The sequence below is a fragment of the Rhea pennata genome, chromosome 10 (assembly GCF_028389875.1).
Source record: "Rhea pennata isolate bPtePen1 chromosome 10, bPtePen1.pri, whole genome shotgun sequence".
NCBI lineage: Eukaryota > Metazoa > Chordata > Aves > Rheiformes > Rheidae > Rhea > Rhea pennata.
Window position 1 is genome coordinate 498,315 of NC_084672.1, and position 26,389 is coordinate 524,703.

Consider the following 26,389-nt stretch of genomic DNA (forward strand, 5'->3'; position numbering starts at 1 on the left):
GCCGGAGTCCAGTGCACAAGTGGTTTATTCAGTGCGCGGGCTGTGGCCAGCAGCCTCCCTCCACCCTCGGGGGGCAGCCAGCCCCCAGCGCTGCTCCACCCAGCCTGCAGGCCCCACGCTGCCCGGCCGGGGCCACGACACTGCCCAGCGCGCTCCTCTCGCCCCAAGCCTTCCCCCCTCATCCTCCAGTGAGCCAGCACAGCCTCAGGCTTTTGTCTCAATCATGGCCTCCATCATCCGCGCACTGTTCGTAATTGCTGTTGTCAAGAAGATGAACTTGCACCCTGAAAAGGGAGAAACCCTGCAAGGCTGCAGCCAGCACCCTGTGCTACAGCAGGCTGCAGCGGTTCCCAGCACGCAGGAGCTGGAAGTTGGAGCCGCAGCACGGAGATGGCAGCTGGGCAGAGTGACTGCCTGCTTTCCTGATACTGCTCTCCATCTCTGGATTTACACCTGCCCTAGGGGATACCTGTTCCCATGACAGCAGGCTGGGAGATAGCCCACGATTTTAACCCACCCACTGTCTCCACCAGGAGTTAGGTCATAGGTTTAGGTCAAGAGAATAGGAGGGGTTTACGCTTTAACCACTGCTGATTCAAAGTACCATAACTGCTCGGATTTATCCTGTGTGATCACAGCAAGTCTTTCTTACTGTGATCAGAAGCAGCACCTGCTCTTGCATGCTCCCTGCCCTGATGCAGGGCCCTGCTCCCAGCACTCCAGTGGCCCGTACCTTTCTCCTTCCCCAAAAAGCGAAGAGCAGCAATTTCAGAGAAGGTGCAGCCTCCTAAGAACACTACGAGGATGATGTGCTGAGACTCCCAGGCAGGATTATCCTCCACAGCACTCTCTGGAAGGAACAGAGTGTTGTTAACCTGACCAACTTGAGGCCTGCCCTCCCCAGAAGCCCCAAGTGCTGGCATTACCTGTAACAGAAAACTCATTGCCATTGAGCAGGCGCACAACTTCCTCCAGGCCCAACCAGCTTTTGCGCTCTAGCACCTAGGAGATGAACAGGGGAATGCAGGCTAGGGGACAGAAAAGACGTGCACAGCAAATACACCAGGCATATCTCAGGAGTAAGTCCCCAGGCCTGAAAGCAAGGCACCAATCAAGCAGATGAATACTGCCATGCCTCTATCTGGGAACCAAAACAGCACTTCCCAGCCCAGTCCTGAGTGGAGGAACATCCTTCAGACCCTCTACAAAGATACCAGAGGCACTTGGCTAAGGCTCACGAGGGAGGCAGGATTTTCCTCAGAGAGGACTTGCAGCGCCTTTCTAAGGGCAGACTTACCTGTTCAATGATCTTGCAGCTCAGGGGAATGTAGGCCCCACTGAAAACATATGCCATATCCCGTGGCATTTTCAGATCATACTCTCCATCCACCCGGGGAATCTACAGAGACACATATTACTCAGCGTTTGGAAGCAGTTTGCTCTGGGCTTCACCTACCACATCAGATGCATAGGTTGATGAGGAGAGACAGACATTCAAAGCGAGTCTGTGTCTTCATCTCCTCTCCTTCCTCCCTGGCCACCAACGGCCCAAGATCAGGCAAATACATGGCACAGTGGGCTATGCATCAGACCGAGTGCCAGAGACTGCAAACATCACCTCTCCACTGTGCCCCGGAGAGTGCTATTCCCACAACACCAGGCAGCTACATCCCACCCAACTCCTGCAAGCAGCCAGCCAGACACCCAACACTGCTCTTAGGGCAGATCAGGAGTATTCACAGGATGCAGTATGAGGCTATGGCAGTTAGAGTTATCCTTTAACTGGAGCACCTGGCATTTCACTACATAGGTGGAGCCAGAGACACAGCAGATCATAGAGTCTGCAGTCTCTCTTGTGTCAAGAGGAGAAGCAGCTCTGGTTGTCTTGTGAAGTGAGCATGTCCCCAGCTGCCAGGATCTTAGGGAGCCCAGAACTTTCACAGCCAGGCAGTCACAGACCAACCAGATCCCTCTGACAACAGTGGATATGTGAACAGAGCAGCAGGCCAGCAGCCTAAGGACATACCAACCCCAGCTTCTTGCTTATGCCTCGAAAATTGCTCTTCCTGGCCAAAGAATTAAATGCATCTGTGATTTTTCCTGGAAAACAAGGCAAGGAGAAATGGCTCAGAGCCTTGAGATTCATCACTAGGGGCAAGAGCTGGAGACTCCTAGACACAAGCAAGGTAGAGTGAGGAACGGTGCAGAGCACCTGGCTCCGGAAGAGAAGGGGCAGCAGTGCTTCCCAGTCCTGCCACCCCCAGAGGAAGAGTCAGTTGCCATGTTTGTAGCAGCCCTGGGCACAGCTGGGACACCACCTCTGGGGACGTGCTCCATGCCTGGGGCATCTGGGCTTGCCATGTGCTTCTGGGATGCAGATCAGGAAACACCAAGTCTCCACAATTGTCTGCCCCCTCTGAGCTTCCCCACAGCTCAGTCTCCCAGGGCACTTGAGGGGCAGAAAGAAACCTAGCTCTCACCTGCAGCTCGGTCTGTCACCAGCTTGCTCACTTTGCTCTCCACAGCAGTCAGGGTCTCTCCAGGAGACTGTTCAGTGAGCAGCCCAATACGCTTGAGGTTGTGGAAAGTCAGCAAGTGCTCAGGCCCGTAGCTCTAGGAAAAAGGGCAGTGGGATCAGAGTCAGGCCCCAGTGGTGAGCAGGGATGTACAGCAGTCTAGGGAGACTGCTCAGAGAAACCCAGTAAGGAAAGAGCAGGAGAGGGCAGAGCACACGGCTTGTGCTGAGCTCAGGAAGACAGGGTTAACATTTCTGCTCCAGGCTGCCCTACAGAGGCACCCAGCCCACCCAGTGATTGCTCTGGCCCCCAGACACACTCACTTGCAGGTACTGGGTTTTCAGGGAACGGTAGTCCTTGGGGATGAGACCTGTGGGGAGCATCACAGGGAGAACTCAGCACCAAGACCTAGAGGGTCTTCAGTGCTGCCCCTCCCTGACCAGCACCCCCAGACACCTCACCATTCTCCGTGATGGACAACAGGCACATCAAGCGCAGGCTCTCAATGGGGGATACCTGCATGGGAACAGGCACTGTAAGCAGCCTGCCCAAGTTCCCCCTTCCCCTGACACTGGGGCAGGGTGGCAAGAGCAGCCTGCCCCTCCAGCTCAGCACAGTCTCACCTGTCGGTCAATGTGCTCCTCTATGAAACTGGTGCTCTCACGGATGTCAAAACCCTCCAGCAGAGCTGTCAGGGAAAGAGGCAGAGTCACTTCATCCTAAGGGCCAGGCTGACCAACCCACAGGAAATGGCAATACTGCTCTGCACAGGGGCACAGAGAGCCCCAGATCCACAGCTCTCACAAGCCAAGCAAGGTAGGATCTGGGTGCAGCTCCCCTCCCTGAACCTCAGGGAAAGGTAAGGCCTTGTGATGTTTGGTCTTCTACCGCATTGTGCATTGGCCCTGTGACGATATGGCTTGACTCTACTTAGGGCTTCACAACTCCCCTCAGTACAAACAGTCTCAAAGGACTGCAGCCATGCAGCGGAGCACCTGGGGCAGCCCAGACCTGGGACTAGTGAGGCTGTGAGTCAGAATGGAGGGTATGGGAGTGAGGACTGGGACAGAGGGTAGCAGTAGATTTGGGACTCACAGTGTTCAGTCTTGATCATCTCCTGAAAGTCCTGTTTGGTCTTCTTTTTCATGATGGACTCACAGGCACCAATATCTGCACAGCCAAGAGAGACCATCGCTTTGGAGGCATACAGCTTGGCCCTCCCCAGTACAGACAACCTCATGTACTGACAGCTTCTGCTAACCCTGCCCATTGCTTAGGGCATCTGCTTCTCCAGGGGACTAGCCAGCCTTTGAGATACCCCTACTTTTCTCCCTGGAGCCCAGGTACCAGGTGCAGTAGTCCAAGGCCTCTCCCTCCCCACTGCCCCAGCTCTGGTTCCTACGCAGACTCAACAGGCGATGCTCTTGCTTTAGTCCCTTCAGCTCCTGGGAGACAAAGTTCTTCATCTGCTTGATGTCCATCCCACGACGCCGCTGTGGAAGAAAGAGTGTCTGGGGAAGTGCTTGGATACAGAGGGACAGCACTGCGGGAAGTCTTGCACGCTCAGGGGATGAGCCAAGCAGGCCCAACACTCACGTCATACTGTGCCTGCAAGTTACGTGACTTTTGACTCAGGAAGCCAAACACACTGGAGAAATGCTCGTTCCGTATCTGGCTGAAGACCTACACAGAGAATACTGCAGCAGTCACAGCGCAGCATGGGCCCTGCACTCGCTCACGCTGAGTGAAGGGTCCACCAGTCACAGCTCAGCCAAAGCACAACAGGACTCAAGAGCCTGCTCTTATCAGCACCCTGAACAACAGCAAGACAAGGTGGTATCCCTGCCAGGGTAGACAGAGTCCCTCACCCAGGCCCCAAAATACCAACTAGCAGGCACAAAACAGGAAGGCACAAAACACGCAGGGACTCTGGCAATTACACATGCTGAGCTGTCTGGGGACCATGTTTCTCCCGCCCCCATACCCATTCTTTCACAACCAGCCCCCCTTAGGCCCAGCAGCACCTGGTCTTTCCCTGCTCCCTGTTTAGGGTTTCCAGGAGTAGATAGCCCGAGTCAGCCTCCTCCCAGTGCCAAGTGGGCAGGGAGCACTGAGGGGACCCACCACAACTGAGGCATTTGAACAGGATTCACCTTGTCCTGGGAGTTGAGCAGCACCTTAATACTCTTGTCAGAAGAGGTGACCTCTGGCCCAAAATCCACGCTCCCTGCAGAGAATGATGAAGAGGTGCTTTGCCCCAGCACTACAAACTCCCCTGCACATGTCTACTAGGTTGCAAAAGGCTCTGGGGAAGGGCGACAGCTGCTCAGCAGCTGTCAGACCAAGGGCTGTCCTTGCAGACAACTTCTGTCCCTATGGGGAAGAGCTCCTGCTGTAGCACACAGGCCTTTGGTCTGACACCACCAGGCAAAGACCCCAGACAGACCCTCACTACACACTGTGCAGGGCCCTTTGCTGCTCCATCGCCTCCTCCTGTGACCTACCACACTTGATACGGAAGGTGTCGTCCACCAGCCCCTCATACACCACCTGGGAGCACAGTGCTGTGACGTAGTCTGTGTCTACAACGAGAACCGCAAGGCAAGGGCTCGTGTGTTCATGGTCTTCAACCAGCAAGCTGCTCTGCTGCTCCTCACACCTACTCCTACCCATCGTCTCTATCTCCCACAGCTGGCTGGCCCTGCATAGCTTCCACCACCACCTCCAGTTGCTCCAAGCCTCCTGATTACATCCAGAGCCAGCACGTCCTCTCCTTGCACCACGTAGCTGGGCATCCTTCTCCGATGGAGCTGCCAGCCACACTGCTCCCTCCTTGCCAGGCCCCAAACCTGCTGCCACTCCTCACTCCAGCTGACCATGCCAGGTCCCTACCTCTGTCCATGAGAAAGATGTTGCCAATCTCAGGCTTCCTGCCCTGACTGTCGCCCTCACTCTCCTCCTCCAGGTCCCGCCACAACTCATAGCTCATCTGTGAGGGGAACAATCATATCAAGGCCTTTGAAAGATCAGTCCCAGGTACCTACTAAGGGGCACAGTACACCCCAGCATTAGCCCTTCCATGCACTGATGTGGGCATGCCAGCCAGAACATGATCTAACACGGCCTCTAGAGAATAATAAATGCAGCAAGTCTCAAGATCATATACACCAAAAAACTGAGTGCAAATACTTCCTCCCAGCCAGGGCACACGGCATTCCTAGACACCTCAACAAGCAGCAGACACTGCCTCAGCTCTGCACAATCTGAGTACATGCAGCACTGGCTGGGAGATGTGGGATGACATGGACCTCTCTTACAGATGTGCTGAACATCCCCAGCACCATCTGTGAAGAGGCACAAGAATATTGTGATCTCTGGGGTTACACAAACACTAGATGGCTGATTGGTTTTGATCCCCTGCAAACTGTGCCCCATATGAGAACCAGAGAGAGGCCCTGCCCCCAAGCACAGGCAGAGCTCTGCAGCATGCGCAGTACCTTCGCACACCTGCCAATCCCATAAGCCTTGCTGAAAGGCCCATACAGGGAGTTCAGTAACTGCAGGGCTCGAGCAACAGAGTTGATCCAGCGGTGATCTCCTTCCTGCAGGGACCACAAAAACATTGGGGAGCAAGTCTGGCCGAGCTGGCTTGGAAACATCTGTGTATGTTAGGGAACTTTGCTGGGGCTGGATTGCAGATGGAGCAGGCCAAAGTCTTGTCTTCCAGGAAGGAAGTACACAGAAACATGCAGAAATTCCCTAAACCTTGCTCAGGAGTGACCAGAGGAGGGGCTAGCACAGGAGCCGGTGTGCAGGTGTGTGGAAAAGGAAAGACATCAAAACCCATCAGAGCAGCTGGCTGAGGGAATAGCCAGCTGGAAGAGCAGAGGAAGGCCTGCAGAAAGGGCTGAGAGGACCAAGCAAGACATGTCACGTATCAGCTCCCTGAGCAAAGCTCTTCTGTCCTGGGCCTAAGAAATGAATGAGGGAAAGGCTGTAATCCCACAGGGCAGTGTGTCCCAACAGGACTGTCCACTGACCAAAAAGTAGTCACGGAAGAACTCAGGCAGCTCCATGCTGATGATGTCATCATCCAGTGGGAGCAGGTAGAAGGACCATTCATCACAGGTCACATCTGAGTTTGGGACAGAAAAATGCAACATTTACCCAATACTCAACAGAAACAGCCCCAAGAATTATGACAGCCCCTCAGACAGATGGGTCAGACAGCACAGGGATCAGGCCTTTCAAAGGGATTCCCTCCTTTGTACTGAGACAGGGCAGGACTGTCTCTCCTCCCTGAAAGATGCTGATTGCTCACACACTCTGCCCCACAGGCAGGCACTCAGGCTCATGGGACCCTGCTGTTTTATGGCCATACTTGGGACCCAGCCAGTACACAGGATCCCACCACCGCAGTTCACCGATGTCAGAGCTACTGTGAGCCAGCCATCGGGGCAGGAGGAATGGAGGTCAGGCACCCCGGTCCCACTCACCACCAAAGACACCCTCTTCCTCCAGCACCATCTCACAAGCATAAAACTGCAAGACAAGAAGAAACCCTCAGCACCCAGACAGGTTCCAGCACCACCTGCACAGAGTGCAGACCAAGGTCTCCTAGAAATGGATGTGACTATTTTATTCCCAGACATTGCAACATTTTGTTTCAGTTCAATGGCTAAGGGTGAGAAATTAAGAACTTTCAATTTTGGTAACAGCAGCAGAAAGTATGAAGACCGGACTCGGAATCTATGGTGGTAACTGGTAGGAAAGAGCAGCCAGACTGACCTTCTGGGGGCTGAAAATAATCTTGTACTTCCGGCTCCTCCCTGCTATTTTATCAGCATTCACAATATCTGCAGACAAAACACTTGGGTTAACCAGACCTAAAGCTGTCCATCAACCTGAACTAGCACAATTCCTCTTGTACAACAAGATCTGGGGTCCCAGAATGTCACAGGCCTTGAAATACACCAGGCAGAAAGCGAAACCCTGTGTGTGGAGCCAGTTTCCAGAGGGTGCAGGCTCACTGAAAGCCCTTATCCGTCCTGCTTGGTACTGGCAATGCAGAGCACCAAGTCCCAGTCCTCAGAAGCACAGGATGCTCATTAGGCCCATACATCACTACTGACCTTCCCAGCACAGCCCACTAGGCAGCAATGTCCCAAATCTCAGCACAGAGCTGAGGAACTACCCACTGACAACAGGTGACTGACAACTGCCCAGCAGGCCCCTTGCACTCACCAGCAATGTACTTCATGGTCTTGATCCGTGGGCGGACAAGGAAGCAGAACCTGTGCTCACACAGAGCAACAGAGCAGAGTGAGAAACAGGAAACCCTCTGAAACCCCTTGTGCCCAGCCCTGCCTTCCCAGGCCCCTTTTCTTCACCAGCATCCCTGCACTGAAATCCCTCTGGTCCAGGGGAAGCAAATCCAGAGCTGGAAGAGGCCCCTGCACCCAGACCCATCACGTTTGTTTTATCCTGCCTGCTCTGCAAACTGCTCCAGTTTGCAGTCAGGCTTGGGACCAGCTGTCTGACAGCTGGCAAGGCTGCAGGCTCTGCAGGGCAGCACCCAGTACCCCCAGTGCTGGAGGACTCACTGGTCACTGGTGCTGGTGGTGGGCCTGTTCTCCACTTTGTACAGCTTGTCCACCTCGTGCTGCTGCAGGGAGAGCATGGGGCCGTCAGAGGGGCAGCGCCAGGGCACCGAGCCTGCCAGCCTGCGGCCCCTGCAGTACCTTGAGGATGGAGACGTTGGCGATGCGGTCCAGGGGGCTCATCAGGTCGGCCTCGATGAACAGGTCCTTCCTGCCGGGGAGCTGGGGGCGTGCAGGTGTGGGCGGGGGCCCAGCAGCTGCCCAGACTGCCCTGGGACCCCTTTACTGTCCCCGGCCGCCCCCCAGGAACCTCCTGCTGCCCCAACTGCTCCCCCTGGACCCCTCCACTGCCCCCAGTCCCCTCTATTGCCTCTGACCGTCCCCCGGGCCCATCCACCACCCCCCTCCAGGCCCATCTGCTGCCCGTGATTGCCCCCTAGATCCCTCTACCACCCCCGACTGCCCCCCAGGCCCATCTGCCGCACCTGACTGACCCTGGGCCCCTCTGCCGCCCTGACGGCCCCCGGCCCCTTCTGGTGCCCCCGACGGCCCCCCAGACCCTTCTGCCGCCCCCGACCGCCCCCTCGGACCCCTCTATCGCCCCTGACCGCCCCCCGGACCCACCTGCCGCCCCTGGACCCTCTCCGCTGCCCCCGACCACCCCCGGACCCTTCTGCCGCCCTCGACCGTCCCCCGGCCTCTCTCGGCCGCCCCCGACCGCCCCCCGGCCCATCCGCCGCCCCCGAGTCCATACCCTGCCCCCCCCCCGCCCCGCCGCGGAGCCGCTCCGGGGCCCATCGCTGCCTCCGCCGCCCGCCCGGGCCCGACTCCCCCGCCTGGGCCGGCCAGGGCCGCCGCCGCCCCGACCTGCTCCAGCAGGTAGATGAGCTGGTCCCTGGCCAGACGCTTGAGGATGGCGAAGTCGGGCGGCTCGGGCGCGTCGCGGCGGCCTGCGAAGGCCATGGCGGGGGGCGGCGGCGCCACCCCGGAACGGCCCCGCGCGGCCGCGGGCCCCGCCGGACCGACCCGGAGCGCGAACGCCGCGCGCGCCGGAAGCGCCCGGCGCCATGGCAACCCTCGGCCGGAAGCGGCGCGCCGCGCCCCGGACACAGGCAGGCGGCGGTGGCGACTCGCACGTTTATTGCCGGGGCCGCGGCCCGGTCACAGCGGCACCCCGCGCTCCTCGAAGAGCTGCCGCAGCGCCGCCTCCAGCGGCGGGCTCGTCCCACGCAGGCCGCCGACCACCCGCGCCGACCACTGGAAGTACTCGTGCACGCGCTGCGCCGACCAGCCTGCGGGGGCGCGCGTCAGGCTCCGGCACCGCCGGGGCCAGGGCCCCCCGCCCCGCCCCGGCACCGCCCCCCCCGGCATCCCGGCACCCCCCGGGAGCGGGACCAGCACCCCCGCCCCGCCCTCCCCCCCCCCGGCATCCCGGGACCAGGACACCCCCCCCCCCCGGGACCTGGCATCAGACAGCAGCGCCCGCGGGGCCCACCCCGGGACGCCCCCGCAGGGCACCGGGCCCAGCGCAGGAGAGCCCCGAGCACTCTGCCGAGAGCAGCCTCCCCACACAGTCTGGAGGAGCCCAGGGAACCCAGGCGAGGACAGTTCCCCTGTGGGAACCCCAGGGACTTCTCTGCCGGAAAGAGATGGGGGACAGAGGGGATGCGACTTCCGTAAAATCATCTGCAGACAGACCAGCTGGTCGCCCTCTCTTCCAGCAAAGCACAGGGCAACAAATAAAGAGTGGAGGAGGACAGGTTTGAAACAAGACAGAAGAGGAGGCTGTTCACAAAGGGGGTAATAGAGCTGCAGAACATCTTGCCAGGAGATGTGGGCACTAAAGGTTTTCATGGATTCATGTGAATTTGAAGGACCTTTGGCCAGATACGTGGCAGCTCAGTGCTGCTACGTTATCTTGTGGGCTCGGAAGGACACGCCACCTTGGGCTGGCTTGCAAACAAGGGCACTAATGCGGCTAGCGCCAGGCAAAGGGAAGAGGCTCTCAGGGAGCCCCTGGAATTGCTGCGGTGAAGGACACGGTGCTGATGCTGGGGTCCGGCCTGTTCCCTTGCTCCTCACACAGCATGGTGCTGAGCTGCTGAATCTTTCCCAAACTCCATTCTAAAGAGCACTATCACAGCAGGGAGAGCTGTTTGCGAGCAGTGTGGGCAGAGGACACCGAGCACAAACCATCCACGTGCCCAGCATTGGCTGTGAGCTGCTCTGCTCCTTAAAACCTCCTCTGGGTACAGCTGAGTGCTCCCAGGCTCTGGTCGATCAGCCGACCGCTTGGCAGGCCACAGAGCCTGCACCTCTCGGAGAAATCGGTCTGTCCCCTCCCACTTCCCCTCTCTGGAGCTGAGGGAAAACGGTAACTTTTTTCCTGCTAACACCACTGCTTGCAGCCAGCTGTGGGGCTCAGGGCAACATGCAGCATTTTTGGTGAGGGCTGAGGGAACATCTGCCCCTCGGGGTCTTGCCAGGGGCTGGGGACCAGTCCAGTGGCCACAGAAAGCAGAGCAGCCCCTTGCCATCAGTCTCCATAGGAGCAATGATAACGGCGCTGTGAGCCAGCAGCTGCCCTGCTCCGCAAACGCGGCCTGCGGACACTGCAGAGGTGGCAACGTGGAGCTCTGCAGCATTGTGGCTGCTCTCAGGAGCGGAGCTGCTGTGGCTAAAGCCGGGCTCAGCATCCGCACGCGCCTGCAGCTGGGCTGCCGCCTGCCCGGGCCCGGGTGGGTCTCTACCTGCTGGGGTGCAGCGGTTTAGGTCGCGCAGGTTGTGCAGCTTGTCTGCCAGCTTCACCAGCTTGGCCCTCGGGCTGCAGTTGGGCGCGTGCTCTATCTGCAGGCGCTTTCGCTCCATCTTTGGCAGTGTCTTATCATCCGTCACCTCCTCCACAACACGCCTCACCTCTTCCCCAAAGCACTCTTCTATCTCTGAGAACGTGGTGTCCGTGTCCTCCACCGTGTCGTGCAGGAGAGCAGCCTGGGGCGAGAGCAGGGACAGTCAGGGGCCCCAGACAGGCGGGGCGAGGGGGGGCGGTGGGAAGGGCATTACCTGCAGCACAACAATGTCTGTCACACCAGCCTCATGGGTCAAAATCCTGGCTACACCTGTGACGCACAGAGCAGAGATGGGGAGGGGGCAGAGGGAGGTAGCCAGGCCCGGCACACGCATGGCACCAGCCCTGGGCCGGCAGAACGGCTCCTGAGGGGAGTGTTTGAGGGGAGGTCAGCCGGGGGCCCCGGGACCTGCCGTGGTGCTCTGGGGCAGCAGGGGCCGGTGGGCGCTTCCCACAGTGGAAGGTGGAGCAGGAGAAGCCTCGGGCCGGGCTGGGAGGGTCCAGCTGGGGGCAGCATCCCGGGCAGGGGGCCCTGCGGGTTCTGCCCTCAGGCGAGGGTGAGCCCAAGCCACCCGCTGCTCCAGCGCTGCTCCATTGCCACCGCGACACCAAACCCCAGGTTGGGGAGGGGCAGCTCCCATGGGTCCCATGTGGTCCCAGCGGTGCAAGGGGGACTCCCGGGCCAATGGAGGGCTGGCGAAGGGCAGAAGGGGTCCCAGGGGCTGCGCAGGCTGTCTCCTAGGTGGGCAATGCTTCAGGGGCTCTGCCCAACACCAGCCAGAGCTGCGGGACACGAGAGGTCCTGGGGGGCTCTCTCCAGAGGCAGGCAGTACTCCCAGAAGCCTCCCGGGACCTTCCAGTTGGCACTCTGGCACAGGATGGGGGTCCTGGGGGCTTCTCCCCAGGAGGGGGCAGCGCTCCAGGGCATGAGGGGGTCCTGGGGGCGGGCAGGTCTCTGGGGCATGAGGGGGTCCCGGGTGCTCTTTCCCGGGGGGCGGGCAGCACTCCGGGGCACGGTGGGGGCCCCGGGGGCGGGCACCGCTCCGGGGCACGGTGGGGGCCCCGGGGGCTCTTTCCCGGGGGCGGTCGGTGCTTCCGCGCGCGGGGATCCCGGTAGCACAGGGAGGTCCCGGGCGGAGGCTCCGGGACAAGCCCGGTGCCCGGGGCAGGAGGGTGCCGCGGGGGAGGGGGGGCAGGGAGCGGCGGCGCGCGGGGGGCGCGGGCCCCCCCGGGCGGGCAGCGCTCGGGGCAGGAGGGCTCCCGGCGGCGGCTCGCACCGATGGGGTGGTTGATGTAGGGGGTGCCCTCGGGGTCCTTCCGCCGCTGCGCCTTGTGCTTCCTGGCCGCGAAGTCCGCCGCCTCCAGCAGCCGCGCCGCCTCGGAGCCCATGGCCGGCGCACGGGCCCGCGCGGCCCCACGGGTAACACGCAGACGCCGGCGGCGGGAGGCGGGTCGCGCCCGGCCGTTTATTGAGCGCCCGGCCCCGGCCCGCCCCGGCCCCGCGGCAGCCGGTACAGCAGGCTGCCGTCGGGCGCCAGCACCTCCCGGCCGCCGCGCCCCGCGCCCGCGCCCCGCGGCACCGGCTTCGGCACGGCCCCGGCCCCGGCGGCGGCGCCCAGCGCCCGGGCGTCCTGCCGCTGCCCGCGCCGCGGCGACGGGCTCCAGCCGCTCCGCAGCACCCTGCGCGCCTCGTCGGGGCTGACGCCGAAGCCCTCGGCCAGGCGCTCCAGCGGCCACTCCTCGGGCAGCTCCCGCCGCAGGTACCTGCGGGACACGCGCACAGTGAGCGGCGCCGGCGCCGGCCCCGGCCCGGCCCGGCCCGGCCCGGCCCGCTCACCGCATCTGCTCCATGGCCTGCCGGGTGAGGCTGCGCCCCGGCGCCGCGCCGCGCTCCGGCGCCAGCTCCCGCCGCAGCCGCCGCAGCCGCACCGCCGTCCGCCGCCGCCGCGCCCTGCGGGGCACAGCAGTGAGCGCGGCCCCGGCCCCGGCCCCGGCCCCGGCCCCGGCCCCGGCCCCACCTCTCCGCCTCCTCCAGCGCCGCGTCCGGCGGCTCCGGGCCCCCGGGCCGCGCCGCCGCCGCCCGCCGCGGGGCCCCGGCGAGGAGCGCGGCGGCGCGCAGCCCCCGCCGCAGCAGCGCCGCCATGGCCGGGCCGGGGCGGAGCGGGGCCGCGCGGCTCCTCCCGCCGCTCCCTGTGCTGCGGCGCGGGACAGGAGGCCCCCGAAGCGGGGCGAAGCGCACCAGCCCCGGCCGCAGGCGGGTGCAGCGGGAAGGAGCCGCGGCGCCGGCACCTCCGCGGCGGGAGCTCCACTGCCCTCCCGGCAGAGGCACGGCTGGGCCCGGGGGAGCAGGGATGCGAATGCTGCTGACCGTGCTGGGTGTCCTGTGCTCACACAGAGCTGTCTGGCATCTCAGCACGGTTGTCCAGTGCTCTCTAAAGCCCGCAGTAGGATGCTTGGTCAGTCCTAGATTCAAGTCAGCGGGAGCAGACAACAGTGATCCGGGTCTGGCCAGACCAAGCATCCTACACCCACACCCACGGCTCTCTGATTAGCACACAGGAGTTCAGAAGCTTGATGCTCCTCATGATGCTGCTTGGCTCTGTGGTATGTGCTGACAGACACCCTTTCTGCCTCTGCTCCTTTCTCTGCTTGTAAGACTGTGAAACAGCTGGGGAACCAGAACTAGCAAGCAGAGAGAAATCATTGGGGGAAGGGGGGCTGCCACGGCTTGGTGGGGGAGGTGTTGGTACTGGGAATACCGACGGAGCTTTGTGGGGAAGGGCTTCACACAGCCAACTGAAGGAGCCATCAGAAGCCTGGGATCACCATGGCAGGAATGAGACTCCTCACATTTCCCAATTCCCATCAACCTTTGGCTTCTTGGAAACCACTCATTTTCTTCTCTGCCCCTGCAAATAGGATGCTCCTGCTCTTGGGCAGAGACTTCCAGTGGTTACCAGTTCTCAGAGTGCAGCATTGCTGCTACAAGACTGAGCACTTCAGACTCAGAGCAGTATTTCTAACCCCTGTGCTCCTCTCATCCCACAGAAGCCCAAGAGTACCCAGAACTTCCAGGTGTCTGCATGTGGCTCTGGCTCACTGGTTTTCTTGAGCTGCCAAGATCCAGAAACTCAGAACCAAGGTAACATAGATCTTTGCTGGTCTGTTAAAATCAAACAGAAGGATACACATTTTAACAAACACACCAATGGGAGCAGAAGAGCTAAGCAGCCTACGAACCAGCTAATTTAAGTTCCTTCAAATGGTCCAGAGGGACACCTAGACAGAGGAGCACATTTAAAAAGATGGCAGGCTTTCAGATTATATACTCAGCCTTCAGTCTCTGTGGCACCAGAGAACTGCTGGCCCCTCACCTGCAGTAACTTGGTTTTGCTGCAGGGATTGGTAACCCCCGCAGTCTGTGCTGCCTGGCTCCGCAGCCAGCTCATGTTCTGCGGCTGCAGGCAATGCTGCATTTTGTAGTGTTCGTGGTAAGGAACGCTCTGGCCCTGGACTGAGAGGGAGCCCAAGGAGGTAGGATCAAAGCTCTGGCTGGCTGGCAGCTGGGCCTTGCTTGTAGATTTGCGTATGATGTGTTGTCCTGGAGCCTGGACTGTACCTCTCAGGAATGAGAGGGGGAGGAGCGTCATTAAACTGCAGGCCTCCTGTCCCCTGAACGTATGCTGAACAAATTGTGGCTAGAAGGAAAGAAAGCAGTCATGGCTTAGTTGTGGAAGCCCTGTCAAGAGACAGGGAAGAAAAGTGTTCTCTAATCAACTACAGGTATTCACTCGCATATCTCCCTGCATTTTCTCCCCCTAAACATTCCACAATCACAGTCTTAGACTCAAGCCATCTGAAGCCAAAAGGCATCCCTGGATTTGCCCGCTTTATCTGCCTCCAACAGTGCTCAAGACTCCCATGTTCTGCCCATCACATCTGTCTGAGCTGGAGCAGGGTTTGTGGAAAGGAATGCCAGATCTGTCTGGAAAGATTCTTAGGATGAAAAATCTGACTCATTCCCAGATAATTCTTCACTCTTGAAAAATTCATCCAAATTTTAGGCTGAGTTTGTGCTTTAAGGTTCCATTCTGTTTTGTCTGGTAGAGTAAAAGGCAGCTACTATCAGTTCTTGCAGAACAATAAACCATATCTTAGACTTCTTTTTGTTAAATTAAATGGATTAATTTTAATTTCTAGTGGGCCACTAGAAGACTCCTAGGTCCCGAATAACACTAAGTTACTCTTGTGTCTGAGTTTCTCAGCATCCTTCTGAGGTGTTATCTTTCTAGCCAAGAGCAGAAGGCATTTCTGGAAGCAGTCAGTGCCAGCAGAAGAGGCATTGGCCCTTGCAGGTTTTTTTCATTATTTCCCCAACATATCAGGTTCAGCCTCAGTGCTCTGTAACAACCCTTAAAGCCTTATGGAGTCCTTGAGGATGGCTTCTTCATCTGGTTTTAGGCCAGTAACACCAGTAGCCCAATTCTGGAATTGAGTTGGTAGCCAAGATCCAGTCTGAGACAATCAAACAGACCTCTTTAACTTTGGGTGCAATCCTTTGTAAAGACTAGTATTCTTCAGTTGTGCACCTTGTAAGAATCTAGGATATGGCAGCAGTATCTTTACCACAGCAAAACCAAAGGCTTACACTGTAATATGCTCTTGCAGAGTGATGATGACTCTGAAGGGGGAGCCCTACACCAAGGGCTGAGTCCTATGGCGCTTTAAGAGCATGCACTGACTTAGTGTTAGAAAACACGCAGTGGACTGATCACCCTCCCTATGAGGGGGGCCAATGTTACGTAAAAGGCAAGGAGTTTTGGGAGAGGCATCTTTACAGTTCAGAATTCACTGTAGGATCTTCTTTTTTTAGACCTCCCTATACTTCCCCCTCTTTATTTTGTGCTCCTTTACCATGCTCCTAGCATGTTAGTGCTCCTAGCTGCTACAGGCTTACCCAGGAATTAATTTTATTTAGCTAGAAGAATCACATTATTGCACTGAAGAAGCAGGCTACACTAAACTGTACGCTGGAGAAAGCCATGTCCAAAAACAATATTGTCTTAGAAAAAAAAAAAGTGCTCCTCTAGTTTGTTCTTTGGAATGCCAGTGAGAAGGATTTTCCTGGGCAAAGGTGCTCAGAGGCTCTCATGCAGGCAACTGGCATGCCCCAGTGCGCCCATTTGCAATGAGAAAAAAAATTACTTAACCATACAAAAACCCAAGGACCCAGAGTCTACGCTAGATCTCATTTAACTCAGTCACCACTCAACCTAAGATGCTCAACGCCCACGATTCCTTCCTCTTGCCCCTCCTGTGAATGTCTGTTTCCTATAAGTGGCCTTACAGGACAGATCTGAGCAATTTTCCGTTACCTGGTTCTTGGAGATAACAGTGCAGGAGCTGTGGTTGTTTGTCGATCTATGAATTGTGGGGATCAGCCAGGAAAGCTGATCTACAATGCCTAGACTTCGAATGAGGTTCTCACGCTGTAGAAGAGCCTTCACTCTTTTCTGCTCCTCCTTTTCCACAATATCCTGGGGTTGCATAGAGTCATACTGCATTTGTTGCATCTTAGGAAAGAAACACATGTGTTACAGCAAAGTTGAAGCCACAGGTAATGCACAAGAGTGAAAAAGCTACAGACTGCATTAGAGAGGCCTAGAGAGAATTAGAGACATCAGGGTGGAGTGGGAAGAAGGTCCCAGTGGGAAGCGCAACAGAGAACGGGCAACACTGGTGACTGCAAGTGCCTCCCAACACAACCTATCCACTATTCAAACTTCATAAAGGGGAGTCCAACCTTGTAGTTCTCTCCTCAGGAGATACTTGTGGCCCAACACTGTTTTTGGAGACACATTATTGCTTTTGAGAGCTCCCATGCACTAGCACTGAGGATGAGAACAAGGTACCTTTCTGTCCCACATTCTGGTGCTTCTGTAGATGAGTTGTGTTGTAGGAGCTCTGGTTTTGTTATGCATCTGGGATTTGTCCCCAGCTGATTCTCCTTGCAGGGTTTCTTTTCTCTCCTTTTTCTTCTTCCCAGTAACAACTTCCCACTCTTCTTTCTTCAAGCGAATTTCCTCCAGCTGCTGCCTACCATGAAACAGTAGTCTTGGTCATTGGCTCAATAAGAGGTGTAATACCAAAAGGCTGAAAAGAGTTCAGTTCAAGGACACTGTATTACAGTCAGAAGCTTTGTAGTGAATAGAGACCATAATGGAAGTGTGCCAAGAAATGAGCTGGAAGTGCTTTTAAAAGAGATTCTTACCTTTATCAGAACTATGTCCTTGAATTAGTTTATGCCTGCTACAAGGGTGGAGGAGACATGCAACAGAGTGCCTCCAGAATCCAAAAGTCTATGGAATATTGCATTTGCCTCCCAAAGAGGCATGCTAAAGGAAGTTCTTTTGCCATGGTCACACAGCAGAAGACGACTCCCCCTTCTTCTAGCTCTCACCATCTTTCTTACAGCTCTTAAGCAACAGAAAGAGTAATTTCCAAGAAGGGATCAGAAGTGAGCAGTATTTATGCCATCCCTATAAGGCGTGGATATACCTGGCACACTGCTCTCGTGCTTTAGATGCTGCTGTTTCCTGGAAGAGGGAGCCACTATGCTTGAAAAATGGCTCATACTTGTCTGTTCCATGTGCTGGGTAAATGCGCCGGTAACCTCCCAGGTGGGAGTTTTCATACTTCTCTGCCTGAGCCAGCCAGGCAGCCTGGTTGCTCTCTAACTCCTCGCGTCTGTAAATTGAGAGTAAGCATAGGCAGAGGAGCTGTGACAGGAAATTCCAGGTGTTGTATTATCTGATAAATAAAGGGCCTAGCTAGCATTTTCCCCCTTTCCTTCCCCGTTTGGAAGCTTGTTGCACACAGGTTCATCGCAGGGAAACAACACACTCAACACGTCTTTATCCTCTACCTATGGAGATTCTGAAATCCTTTCCCTGCTGTACAGGCTCACATCCTGCCCATCAGCCTTTTCACCAAATTAAACCAGTTTTAAGAAAATTTCAGCTAAAAGCTGCCTGTAGAAGGAGCGTCTGCCACTCTGCAACTGGGACCTCTCCAGGCAAGCTTGGAGCAGCTGATGCTGCAGGGGCATGCAAAGCACAGGGCTATCATGCTCAGCTTCTCCAGCCTGTAGTTATTTCAGGCTTCTTAATGGAAATGGGAGCTGGAGGGAGTTCCTGCATTGTGCTGCATGTCAGAAAAAGCTCAGATAGCAGGCTCAACTAAAATGGCCTTAAGAGGTCACGTGGATTAATTAATCATGAAAGGATATGCAGACAAAGAAGGGTGGGAAAACCTGCAACCCTGGGAAAATGACTGTTTTGGAGGATGTCCAGGACCCCTCTGGCTGTGCTCGCTCCCCAAAGCAGTGCTACAATCTGTCCAGTGAGTGTCACTGTGAGCCCAGGAATGCTGGTGCAGTCTGTCAGCACTAGGTAACATGACAAGCTGCACAGCTCCATAGTGGAGGCAGCAAAGACTCTGTACAGCCCTAGGTCCAAGAGCTCTTGGAGTCTTAGATCTAACACCCAGAAACCAGTCCTGGTTCTTCCCATCTAGAATCTATGATTTGGATGACCTGAGCTATCTCTTCTCAGAAGCTATATAGCACCATGGCCTCTGGGAGCTTCAATTTGAAGTGAAACAGCCTTTGGATTTATCCTGCTCCATTATGCCCCATCTTTTCTCACCAGGGGCTTGCAGCACTAAGGGGAAGAGCAGTACCTGGATACACGGACAGTCTGATGGGCCTGAAGGAGTCGTTCCTTCACCCGCTGCTTGTCTTCCTCCAGCACCTTCCTTTTGTCACAGGCATGCACATTTATCAGGTTGATGGTATCACACAGAAGAGCATCCTTCACTTCACGATCCAGGCGCGAGTCTGTGGTAAAGCTGGGAGAGTGATTTACCTGCCGAAACAAGGGGCTAATCTAACCTGGTAACATCCAGCTCCCAGAACGTGCTGTCAGTGGCAAGCTCTCTGGCCTCAACCTGTTCTACCTTACACTTTCCTTACGTTCTTCCCCGTAACAATCACAGAAAGCTAAATGCAGTGGCCGGTTCTACAAGGGCAGCTATCATAAATTCAGAATACTATCACAGATCAAGGAGTCCTAGGGCTCAGGAAACTCCCTGCTGTTACCGAAGGTGTACAGGGAACAAGTTCTTAGATCTGATGAGCTAAGGTTGCTTGGTCACTTGTCTTCATAGCCTGTTTAATTCTGTGAACAAAGTGGATAATTTTAATCAACCTTAAGGAAGTTCTATTCATCCCACAACCCTTTGTTATGTGCTTCTCACATACAAGCAAGCTCTCGGCTATCTGCTGTTTCCAGAGCTGTTTCAGCACAGCAGGAGAATTCTTCCTCACCTCTAGCAGCCACGGTTTCAACTTTCTATCTAGCAAAATATCAAAACCTAGTATTTCAAAGCAGGCACAGCCAGTAGTGTGGTTAGGAAAGCAGCTTTGGTAATTGTGCTTCACAACAGGGTGAGCTGAAATAAGGGTCTTTATAACAATATCTTCAATGTCTTCCCAGAGTTTCTTTGTATTGTAGCTTTTATCCATCATCCAGGCATTCAGGGTGGACAGTTTCCTGTATGGAAGACAGAAGATGGTAAGAGCTGAGCTACGATACCACGTTTCCTCCAAGAAAGAAGGAAAGAAACCCGTGTCCCAAATGCAGCTTTCCTGCAGGATATGCACAAGGGGTTGTGGCACCTAGACAAGACAATACCTCTTACTGCCCACTGTGTCATCCCGGACGAAGTTTTCGTTATGTTTATTGATAGCGTAATTGGTCAAATGCATGCAGATATCATCCTGAGAGAGGAACCGCAAGAGACCTTAATTTATTCTTAACCTCAGAGTGCAAATAGGAACAACAGCCCCAGAGTCCCACTAGTACTAATCTAGCCACTAACTTCACCTGGTTCTGACTCTTCTTTGTGACAGTGGCCAGCAGCAAGGAGTTAATTATGCTGGTGATTCTCTAGCCAGAAGAGAGCCCTAACAGAGCTCTAGCCCCTCTCCATATCTTCTGTCCTAACCTCTGAGGTGAACACACAGTAGTCAGCTCCACAAATGCCATTCTGGCTGTGGCCTCACCAATTAACAAGGGAGTCCTCAAGACAGAAGCAGCAGCAAACTTCTGCAAATTCATCTTTCTCCTTTATTCACTGAAAGCAGAAGAGCTCTCTGAGACATACACATATTGGAGTGAAAGAGGATTTATAAATAAGCAGCCCTGGGTAAGTGGGCAGAAGCAGAAGCCTAGAGTATCTTCTGCCAGATACCATAATGAGTGATCAGAATGCAGTGATCCAGCACTAGAGTCCATCTTTTGTTGGGACTTTATAGTGTAGAGACCCCTATTAGGAGAAGGACACAGGCATAGTCTGCACCTTTCTTTCCTAGTTTCCCTCCCTAGCTCTCCTAGGCTGTTCTACTACCATTAGGTAATCCCCCGTTCCCTCTTCTGCTTGAAGCAGGCAGGCAGGACAAGGAGTGACACAGACTCAGGAAAGCTCATAAAGGGGAAAAACAGTAGCAGTGTTGCCCAGAGACCCTGTGGAATCTTTGTCCTTGGAGGTTTTCAAAGACCCAACTGGACAAAACCCTAAGCAACCTGATCTGAATAATTCATTGCTGACCCTATTTTGAACAGAGGGTTGGACTAGAGACCTTCCAAAGTTCTTTCCAGTCCAAACAACTCTATGATTCTGTGTCAATGACAGTAAACAGCCCAAATGTGGGACCTGAGAGTTTCTCTCCTTCAAATACTCCTGAAATACCTCCTGTTAGGAGAAGGTATATAGAGAGGGGAAAATAAAAAAGCAGCAGCTGGGAACCTACCAGCCCCTGATTTCCAGGGTCTGGAATGCTCCTAGGATAGAAGAGTGGCTAAAACTCATTAATACTATGCAAGTTTCATTGGAAACTTCCCTTTTTTACCAGGTTGCTGCTGCTGGGCTCGATGTACCTCATGGTAGCAAACCGGGCCAGACCCTCCTTGTAGACAAAAATCTTCAGCGGGTCACAGGATGTGACCAGCACATAGATACGCATGTCAAATTTAAAGCCATCAATAAGGAAAGGCTGTGAGACAAAAGGTAGAAGCAAGCATGAGATAAGGAAACATTGATAGGTGTGCTGCTGATTCTTTGAGGATGGCTACTCTATCTGTACATCTTGTGCCACTTCTTGGCAGCTCAGTGGTGAGGGGAAATGCAAGCTTTCACTATGGCTCTACTGTGTTACAGCCATACTGATACCCATGGCAAAGTCTGGAAGAAGTAGGGCAAAGGAGACAAGGAGGATAGAAGAGTTAGGAAGCTGGAGTCTTCCACCGACATTTCAAGACAGTCCCCATTACCTTAGAGATATACTGCTGACAAATCATATGCTCTCCATGCTTGATATCCTTCGGGTTACGTGTTATGAAGATACCTCTCCCTTGGCAGCCGCTGTCTGGCTTGCAGATGAATGTTCTGTTTTTCCTCACACGACTATAGGCCTGGAAATCCCCATAGCTATACAATGAAAGAGTGTCTGTTAAAAGCTAAAACACCCAGCTCATGAACTCTCTCATAGCATTTAGATACTCAAACTATGGTGCTGTGGGCAAGTATAGACTAAACTTTTACAGCAGAGGAATAGTACAGCTATTCCTGACTTATGTCGGTTATAAATTGGTCCTTCTGCAACCTGACAAAGACCTCCAGGTTCCAATGCTTAGTTGCATACATCTCTCTCTCTGCCAGGAGGTTCAGAGGAAATGGTCACCACTATTCATCTGGGAGCCAGTAAGATTTCAGCTCTGCTGCTGCAGAGAGATCAGGAGAAAATAAACAATCCCTAACTACAAAGGAGGAAGAAGTTGCAAGCTTTTAGACTGCTTTACTTCTGGCTTATCGGCAAATAGACAAGAGGCCACAGTCAGAACGTTCTAACCAGGGTGGAAAGGCTCACGGTTTAAGCATGCACATCACATTAGATGGCTGCTCCACTGAGTGGGGTGCTTTGAAGAGTCATACCCATATACCAGTTAATTATTTTGCTGTAGATGGAGGAGCACTGTCTCTGTCTTAGGCGTCATGTGTAGGGAAAGAGGTAGGCAAACAGGATAAATTCCAGAAAACAGTGCCAAGAGGAATCAAATTCCAGGAAATATAGCCTGGAAAGAAAGAAGTAGGTTTGTTTTCTCTAGAAATGAGAAGATTGAGAGGACACATGACAACAGCCTTCCAGTACACAACACATTATTAGCAAAACATAGCAAACCACTGTTCTATGAGGCCAGTGTAAATGGGAGAAGTACTATGGTGCTGATATTTCAGGTTATATATTAAGAAAGTCTTTCTAACCAAAAGGAGAGTTTAGCTGTAAAATAGATTATGAAAGCCCTTCTTGGGGGTTTTCAGGAAATAGTAAGAAAAAAAATCTATAGATAATGTCTAAAAATAGATATCATGCCTCCTTACAACCAGCTGAACTTAGAGTGCTCTTTTGTCTCTTCCAACTCTACATTGCTAACATTGTTTGTCTGTATATGATCAGAGAAGCCATATCTTCTGCCCAAAAGCTTGAATAACTTGGTGACAGCTTACATATAACTGTGTGTTTTGTTCAGTATAAAGGCCTGCACTGTCTCACTGTCCTCCACCATTACACCATATGCTCTATTGTAGTAGACAGCAGAAGTGCAAGGGGTTGGGAAAGACAACCATCATAGCTAATGGTGCAAAACTGCCTCAGATCCTTGTACTGTTCCCTTCCTGGGCAAGTAATAAGCATTCAACTTAGTCTATATGGGAAGAGAGTCTCATACAGTGTTCTGCAGTTACCTCTCCTGCTCACTACGGGTTGTAAAGAGACACTGCACAAAAGCACAGATATTACATTCCCATTTAGCCCATTGCCCTTTGGCTTTCAGGGTGGATCTGTCTCTCAAGATTTAGCCCAATTCAGCCTGCAATCAGTCAAGCAACAAGGCATATATTTGACAGAGTAATTCAATGTAATAAGAATTAAGGATGTGCGAAGCTAGAAACTTGGTTAAAAACATCCCATTCAATTCTGAGGAAGGTTATGGAGGCCCAAGCCAAGATATGAAACCTCAGAGGGTTTCACCCCCGCCCAAGGCCTAGCTGTCAACTACAGTGGTTCCCACTTCCTAATTTCAACCCCCTGTTGTCTGCTGCATTAATGTGTATAACTCACTCTGCTGGCAGGCACCAAGTACGGGGAAAAATATTGTACTCCTTGGGGAAGAGTTTGAGCATGCGGTTAAGATTGCGAGCCAACAAGTCCTTACGGCAGATCTCTGTCATGCCTGGAAAATGGTTGATTTTCTGAAACAGGTGCAGAAGAAAAACAAAATCAGCAAAGGAACAGTAGTGGCAACCCTCAAGACCCAAGGAAAGCTAGTATATCTGGAAACAAGCAAGCAGAACAGGAACTTGGGCCTGTGGTTGCCTTGAATGTCTGCAGAGAAACAGATTATGCTAGAACTGCTTTATCTGAACTTCATCAGTACAATTTATCTGCTCATTCCATCTCAGCTCTGCAGCTCTCCCTTCCTAGAATATCACAGTTTCAAGAAGGGAGCAGTCTGTCAGCAAGAAACATTTATTTTATACTAAATTAAAGGGGTTGGCAGCTTTCCAGTTCACGCTACTAACTGCCAAACTCTGGCTGATGGTACCATATGAGAAACATATGAAGTAAAGGCTTGTGAACCTAAGCACTCTGGAACTGATGCAGACAAGAAGGGAGGTGCTAATTTTGGACACTTGTTTCATTTTGCAGCAATATGTCCCATTAATGACCTGCTGTCTTGTCCTCCTATCCCGAGCTCTTTCTGCTGGGCACCCTTTCCATGGAGGGATATTTACCTGAAACCGTTTCATTTCCATGACACGCTCCAGAGAGACTGAATAATCAGTCCAATATATTGTCCAGTCCTCATTTTCTCCCACTTCTTTCAGCCCACAGCTTCGTGCAGCACGCCGTACTGTACCAAAAAAAAAAACAGGTAAGAAAGGGGACCTCTGGACCAAGCAGAGGGTATAAACCCCAGAGATTAGATCTCCAAAGTAAAAAGGGACAGGACTGTAGAATGAACCTCTCCAGAAATCCACTTCCACTCTCAAAAGATGACAAGATATTGGTGGGGACCCTTTAAAAATACAAGCTTTACCTGGCTAAACTCACTGCAACCTCTGACTGCAGGTATAATGAGATCTATCAGCCCTGTGAGTCCACTTGCCTAGGAGTCCAAGAGCACTTCTTGAATTAGAGCAGGCTTGAACCTGTATGGGCCTGACACCACATAGCCAGAAACAAATTTTTTTTGAAGATATTGGTTTCATCTTTAAAATCAAAAGCTATTTGGCAGCAGAACACAAAAGCTTTTGGAGTAGGAGGCTCTTACTGGGCTGATTACTGTTAGTGCCAATCCTGAATTTGGCCTCTTACAGAGCTGGGGAAAGGATGAAGGAAACACATATGCTATGAAATTGGAATACGTTAGCAAGAAAACACAAAAAGGGCAGCTTGAAGCCAGAAGCCTCCGTCTTCCTAGCCATTTACAAGCAGATGGCCATACCTGAATAAATAATAGTTTGCTTTTTATTGATAGTATCTCAGCACATCTCCCGGTAACACAGTCTTGCTGCCATGCATTGGCAATAGTCTTGTTGCACATTCTCAATTGATCAGCGCAGACTTGTAGTTCTGGTAAGAGCAGGCCTGGGCACCAGAGCTTTGGAGGCATCAGTGAAATGGGCCGGGTCCCTACAGAGCTCACACTGCCATTCCATCTCCCCTTGTAGATCCTTACTCCTTTGCCACCACCAAACTGATTGAGCATGGCCCTGAGTGAAATATGTAGTACCGGCCACTCTGCATAAAACCAGCATTCTTTGCACAGCTGACAAGGCTGTGACCTTCAGTAAAGCAAATGTGGCTGTAATGCTAGAATAATTGTCATTAGCAAATTGACTAATAAAAGCTGTCAGATGCTATGAGCCTGTTCTCTTATGATACATCTCATGGCAGACAAAGAAGGCAAGATGGGAGAATGGAACAGCTACCTAGAGTATATCACTGGAGAACAGCAAGAGAGGTTCAAGGTACCTACCCAGCCTGTTCCATGACCTGTTCTAAGTTAAACAAATGGACTGTTAAATGAACTTCTCAGTTCATTTTCTCAACCTTGGTATAAGTCTTTCCTTGTAACTGTCCCTAACCAAGCCTTTCTCACCAATTTTAGAGGATGTTCTGGCTATGGCAAAAGAATAATGCTTCTAAATCCAGAAAGAAATCTCTTAATACTAGTGCAAGGTGTGAGTGAATGGGAGGAGGTTTGCAGTGCTGTTGTATATTCTGTACTTCTTTAAACAAGAGACCACCTCAGTCCAAAGTGTGGTCAATTGCTTACTTTTCAGTGGTCCAAGTCACTTACAAGCCATAAATACATAGAACAAAAGCCACTGTGCAGTGAAATTTCAATTATCAGCATCCCTCACTAGGTGAGCAGGCATTTCAAAGAGCTTACTGTAGGTGAGCCTGATCTGACAGGGTACTCTACAATACTGTGGACTTACCACTGTCATACTTGCAGCTGGTCAGATTGATGGATGCAATGCTGGAATTAAAAAGAGATGGTAAGACAGCTTCAGTGGGGCAATGAAGATCTCATCCTGGGAACAGGCAGTCAGAAAGGAGACAAACGTATACCTGCACACATGCACATAACTGACACTCCACAGAGTTACTCAGCAAACCCGATCTGGTCCCAAAACAGGCTCAGCAAGCCATGGCAAACAGGTTCTGAATCTGAGTCCTACCATTGACACCTCATGCTTAGAATTATAGGGATAATTTAAGGGAAACAGTATTTCTTCTCGGATTCAGAAAGTCACCAAAAAAGCCTCAGTAGGGCTCGGGACTAGAGGGGCCCAGTTATGCATTACTCGCCTTAGTCAGATGCACTGGTTTCAGAGGACAGAATCGCGCTCCTGCTAGCAGGCAGCTGAGACAGAACACAGGGCTCAGCTGCATCTGCTTTCTGGCAAGAATAAATAAAACTAACACAATGTGGATAATACATGCATATTTTATGAGAACACGCACAGCCCGGCCTTTCGTATCTGGGAGCAGCGCTGCCCCCTTTAAAAAAAGGGGAAGAAAACTTTCCCAACGGTGTGTGCACGCACCGGACCGCGGCTCCGAGACCGGCAGCCCCTGAGGGCCCGCCCAGGCCAGGGCCCGCCCAGGCCAGGGCCCGCCCAGGCCAGGGCCCCCGCAGGGCCGCGGCCCCCGGGCCCGGCCGTGGCGCACTCGCCTGTGCTTCCTCTTCTTCCGCGGCTCCGGGCCGGCGGGGCCCGCGGGGGCAGCAGAACGG

At 53.8% G+C, this 26,389-nt stretch overlaps 3 protein-coding genes across 9 annotated transcripts; all 3 read right to left on the reverse strand.

Moving 5' to 3' along the window:
* Window positions 1-7: 7 nt before the first annotated feature.
* Window positions 8-9,109, reverse strand: VPS33B (VPS33B late endosome and lysosome associated). Of its 3 annotated transcripts, XM_062583398.1 has the most exons (23): window positions 8,984-9,109; window positions 8,258-8,338; window positions 8,120-8,181; window positions 7,761-7,810; window positions 7,305-7,372; window positions 7,013-7,058; window positions 6,557-6,651; window positions 6,014-6,118; window positions 5,409-5,505; window positions 5,021-5,098; window positions 4,670-4,743; window positions 4,113-4,199; window positions 3,919-4,009; window positions 3,612-3,686; window positions 3,140-3,204; window positions 2,978-3,032; window positions 2,840-2,886; window positions 2,481-2,613; window positions 2,027-2,100; window positions 1,298-1,399; window positions 927-1,002; window positions 734-850; window positions 8-284 (listed from the first exon to the last, which is right to left on the reverse strand). In XM_062583398.1, the coding sequence occupies exons 1-23, from the start codon at window positions 9,077-9,079 to the stop codon at window positions 205-207; spliced, it is 1,854 nt and encodes a 617-aa protein (XP_062439382.1). In that variant the 5' UTR covers window positions 9,080-9,109; the 3' UTR covers window positions 8-204. The 3 variants fall into 3 exon arrangements, with proteins under 3 accessions (XP_062439382.1, XP_062439383.1, XP_062439384.1); XM_062583399.1 differs by lacking the exons at window positions 8,120-8,181; window positions 8,984-9,109 and having other exon boundaries at window positions 8,258-8,341; XM_062583400.1 differs by lacking the exons at window positions 8-284; window positions 734-850; window positions 927-1,002; window positions 1,298-1,399; window positions 2,027-2,100 and adding an exon at window positions 2,132-2,367.
* A 125-nt stretch (window positions 9,110-9,234) lies between these two features.
* HDDC3 (HD domain containing 3) lies at window positions 9,235-13,022 on the reverse strand. Its single transcript, XM_062583640.1, has 6 exons — window positions 12,983-13,022; window positions 12,802-12,915; window positions 12,242-12,728; window positions 11,180-11,235; window positions 10,867-11,107; window positions 9,235-9,408 (listed from the first exon to the last, which is right to left on the reverse strand). Exons 3-6 carry the CDS (start codon window positions 12,351-12,353, stop codon window positions 9,278-9,280), a joined length of 540 nt encoding a protein of 179 aa, XP_062439624.1. The 5' UTR covers window positions 12,354-12,728; window positions 12,802-12,915; window positions 12,983-13,022; the 3' UTR covers window positions 9,235-9,277.
* Window positions 13,023-14,107: 1,085 nt separating this feature from the next.
* TTLL13 (tubulin tyrosine ligase like 13) lies at window positions 14,108-25,668 on the reverse strand. 5 transcript variants are annotated; one of them, XM_062583866.1, is made up of 12 exons: window positions 25,590-25,668; window positions 23,877-23,995; window positions 23,203-23,333; window positions 21,356-21,512; window positions 20,935-21,078; window positions 19,718-19,803; window positions 19,351-19,576; window positions 18,705-18,889; window positions 17,523-17,711; window positions 16,877-17,060; window positions 16,340-16,537; window positions 14,108-14,662 (listed from the first exon to the last, which is right to left on the reverse strand). In XM_062583866.1, the coding sequence occupies exons 2-12, from the start codon at window positions 23,895-23,897 to the stop codon at window positions 14,294-14,296; spliced, it is 1,890 nt and encodes a 629-aa protein (XP_062439850.1). In that variant the 5' UTR covers window positions 23,898-23,995; window positions 25,590-25,668; the 3' UTR covers window positions 14,108-14,293. The 5 variants fall into 5 exon arrangements, with proteins under 5 accessions (XP_062439850.1, XP_062439849.1, XP_062439846.1 ...); XM_062583865.1 differs by lacking the exon at window positions 19,718-19,803 and having other exon boundaries at window positions 20,963-21,078; XM_062583864.1 differs by lacking the exons at window positions 14,108-14,662; window positions 19,718-19,803; window positions 25,590-25,668 and adding an exon at window positions 15,131-15,449 and having other exon boundaries at window positions 20,963-21,078; window positions 23,877-23,978.
* Between the last annotated feature and the right edge of the window lie 721 nt (window positions 25,669-26,389).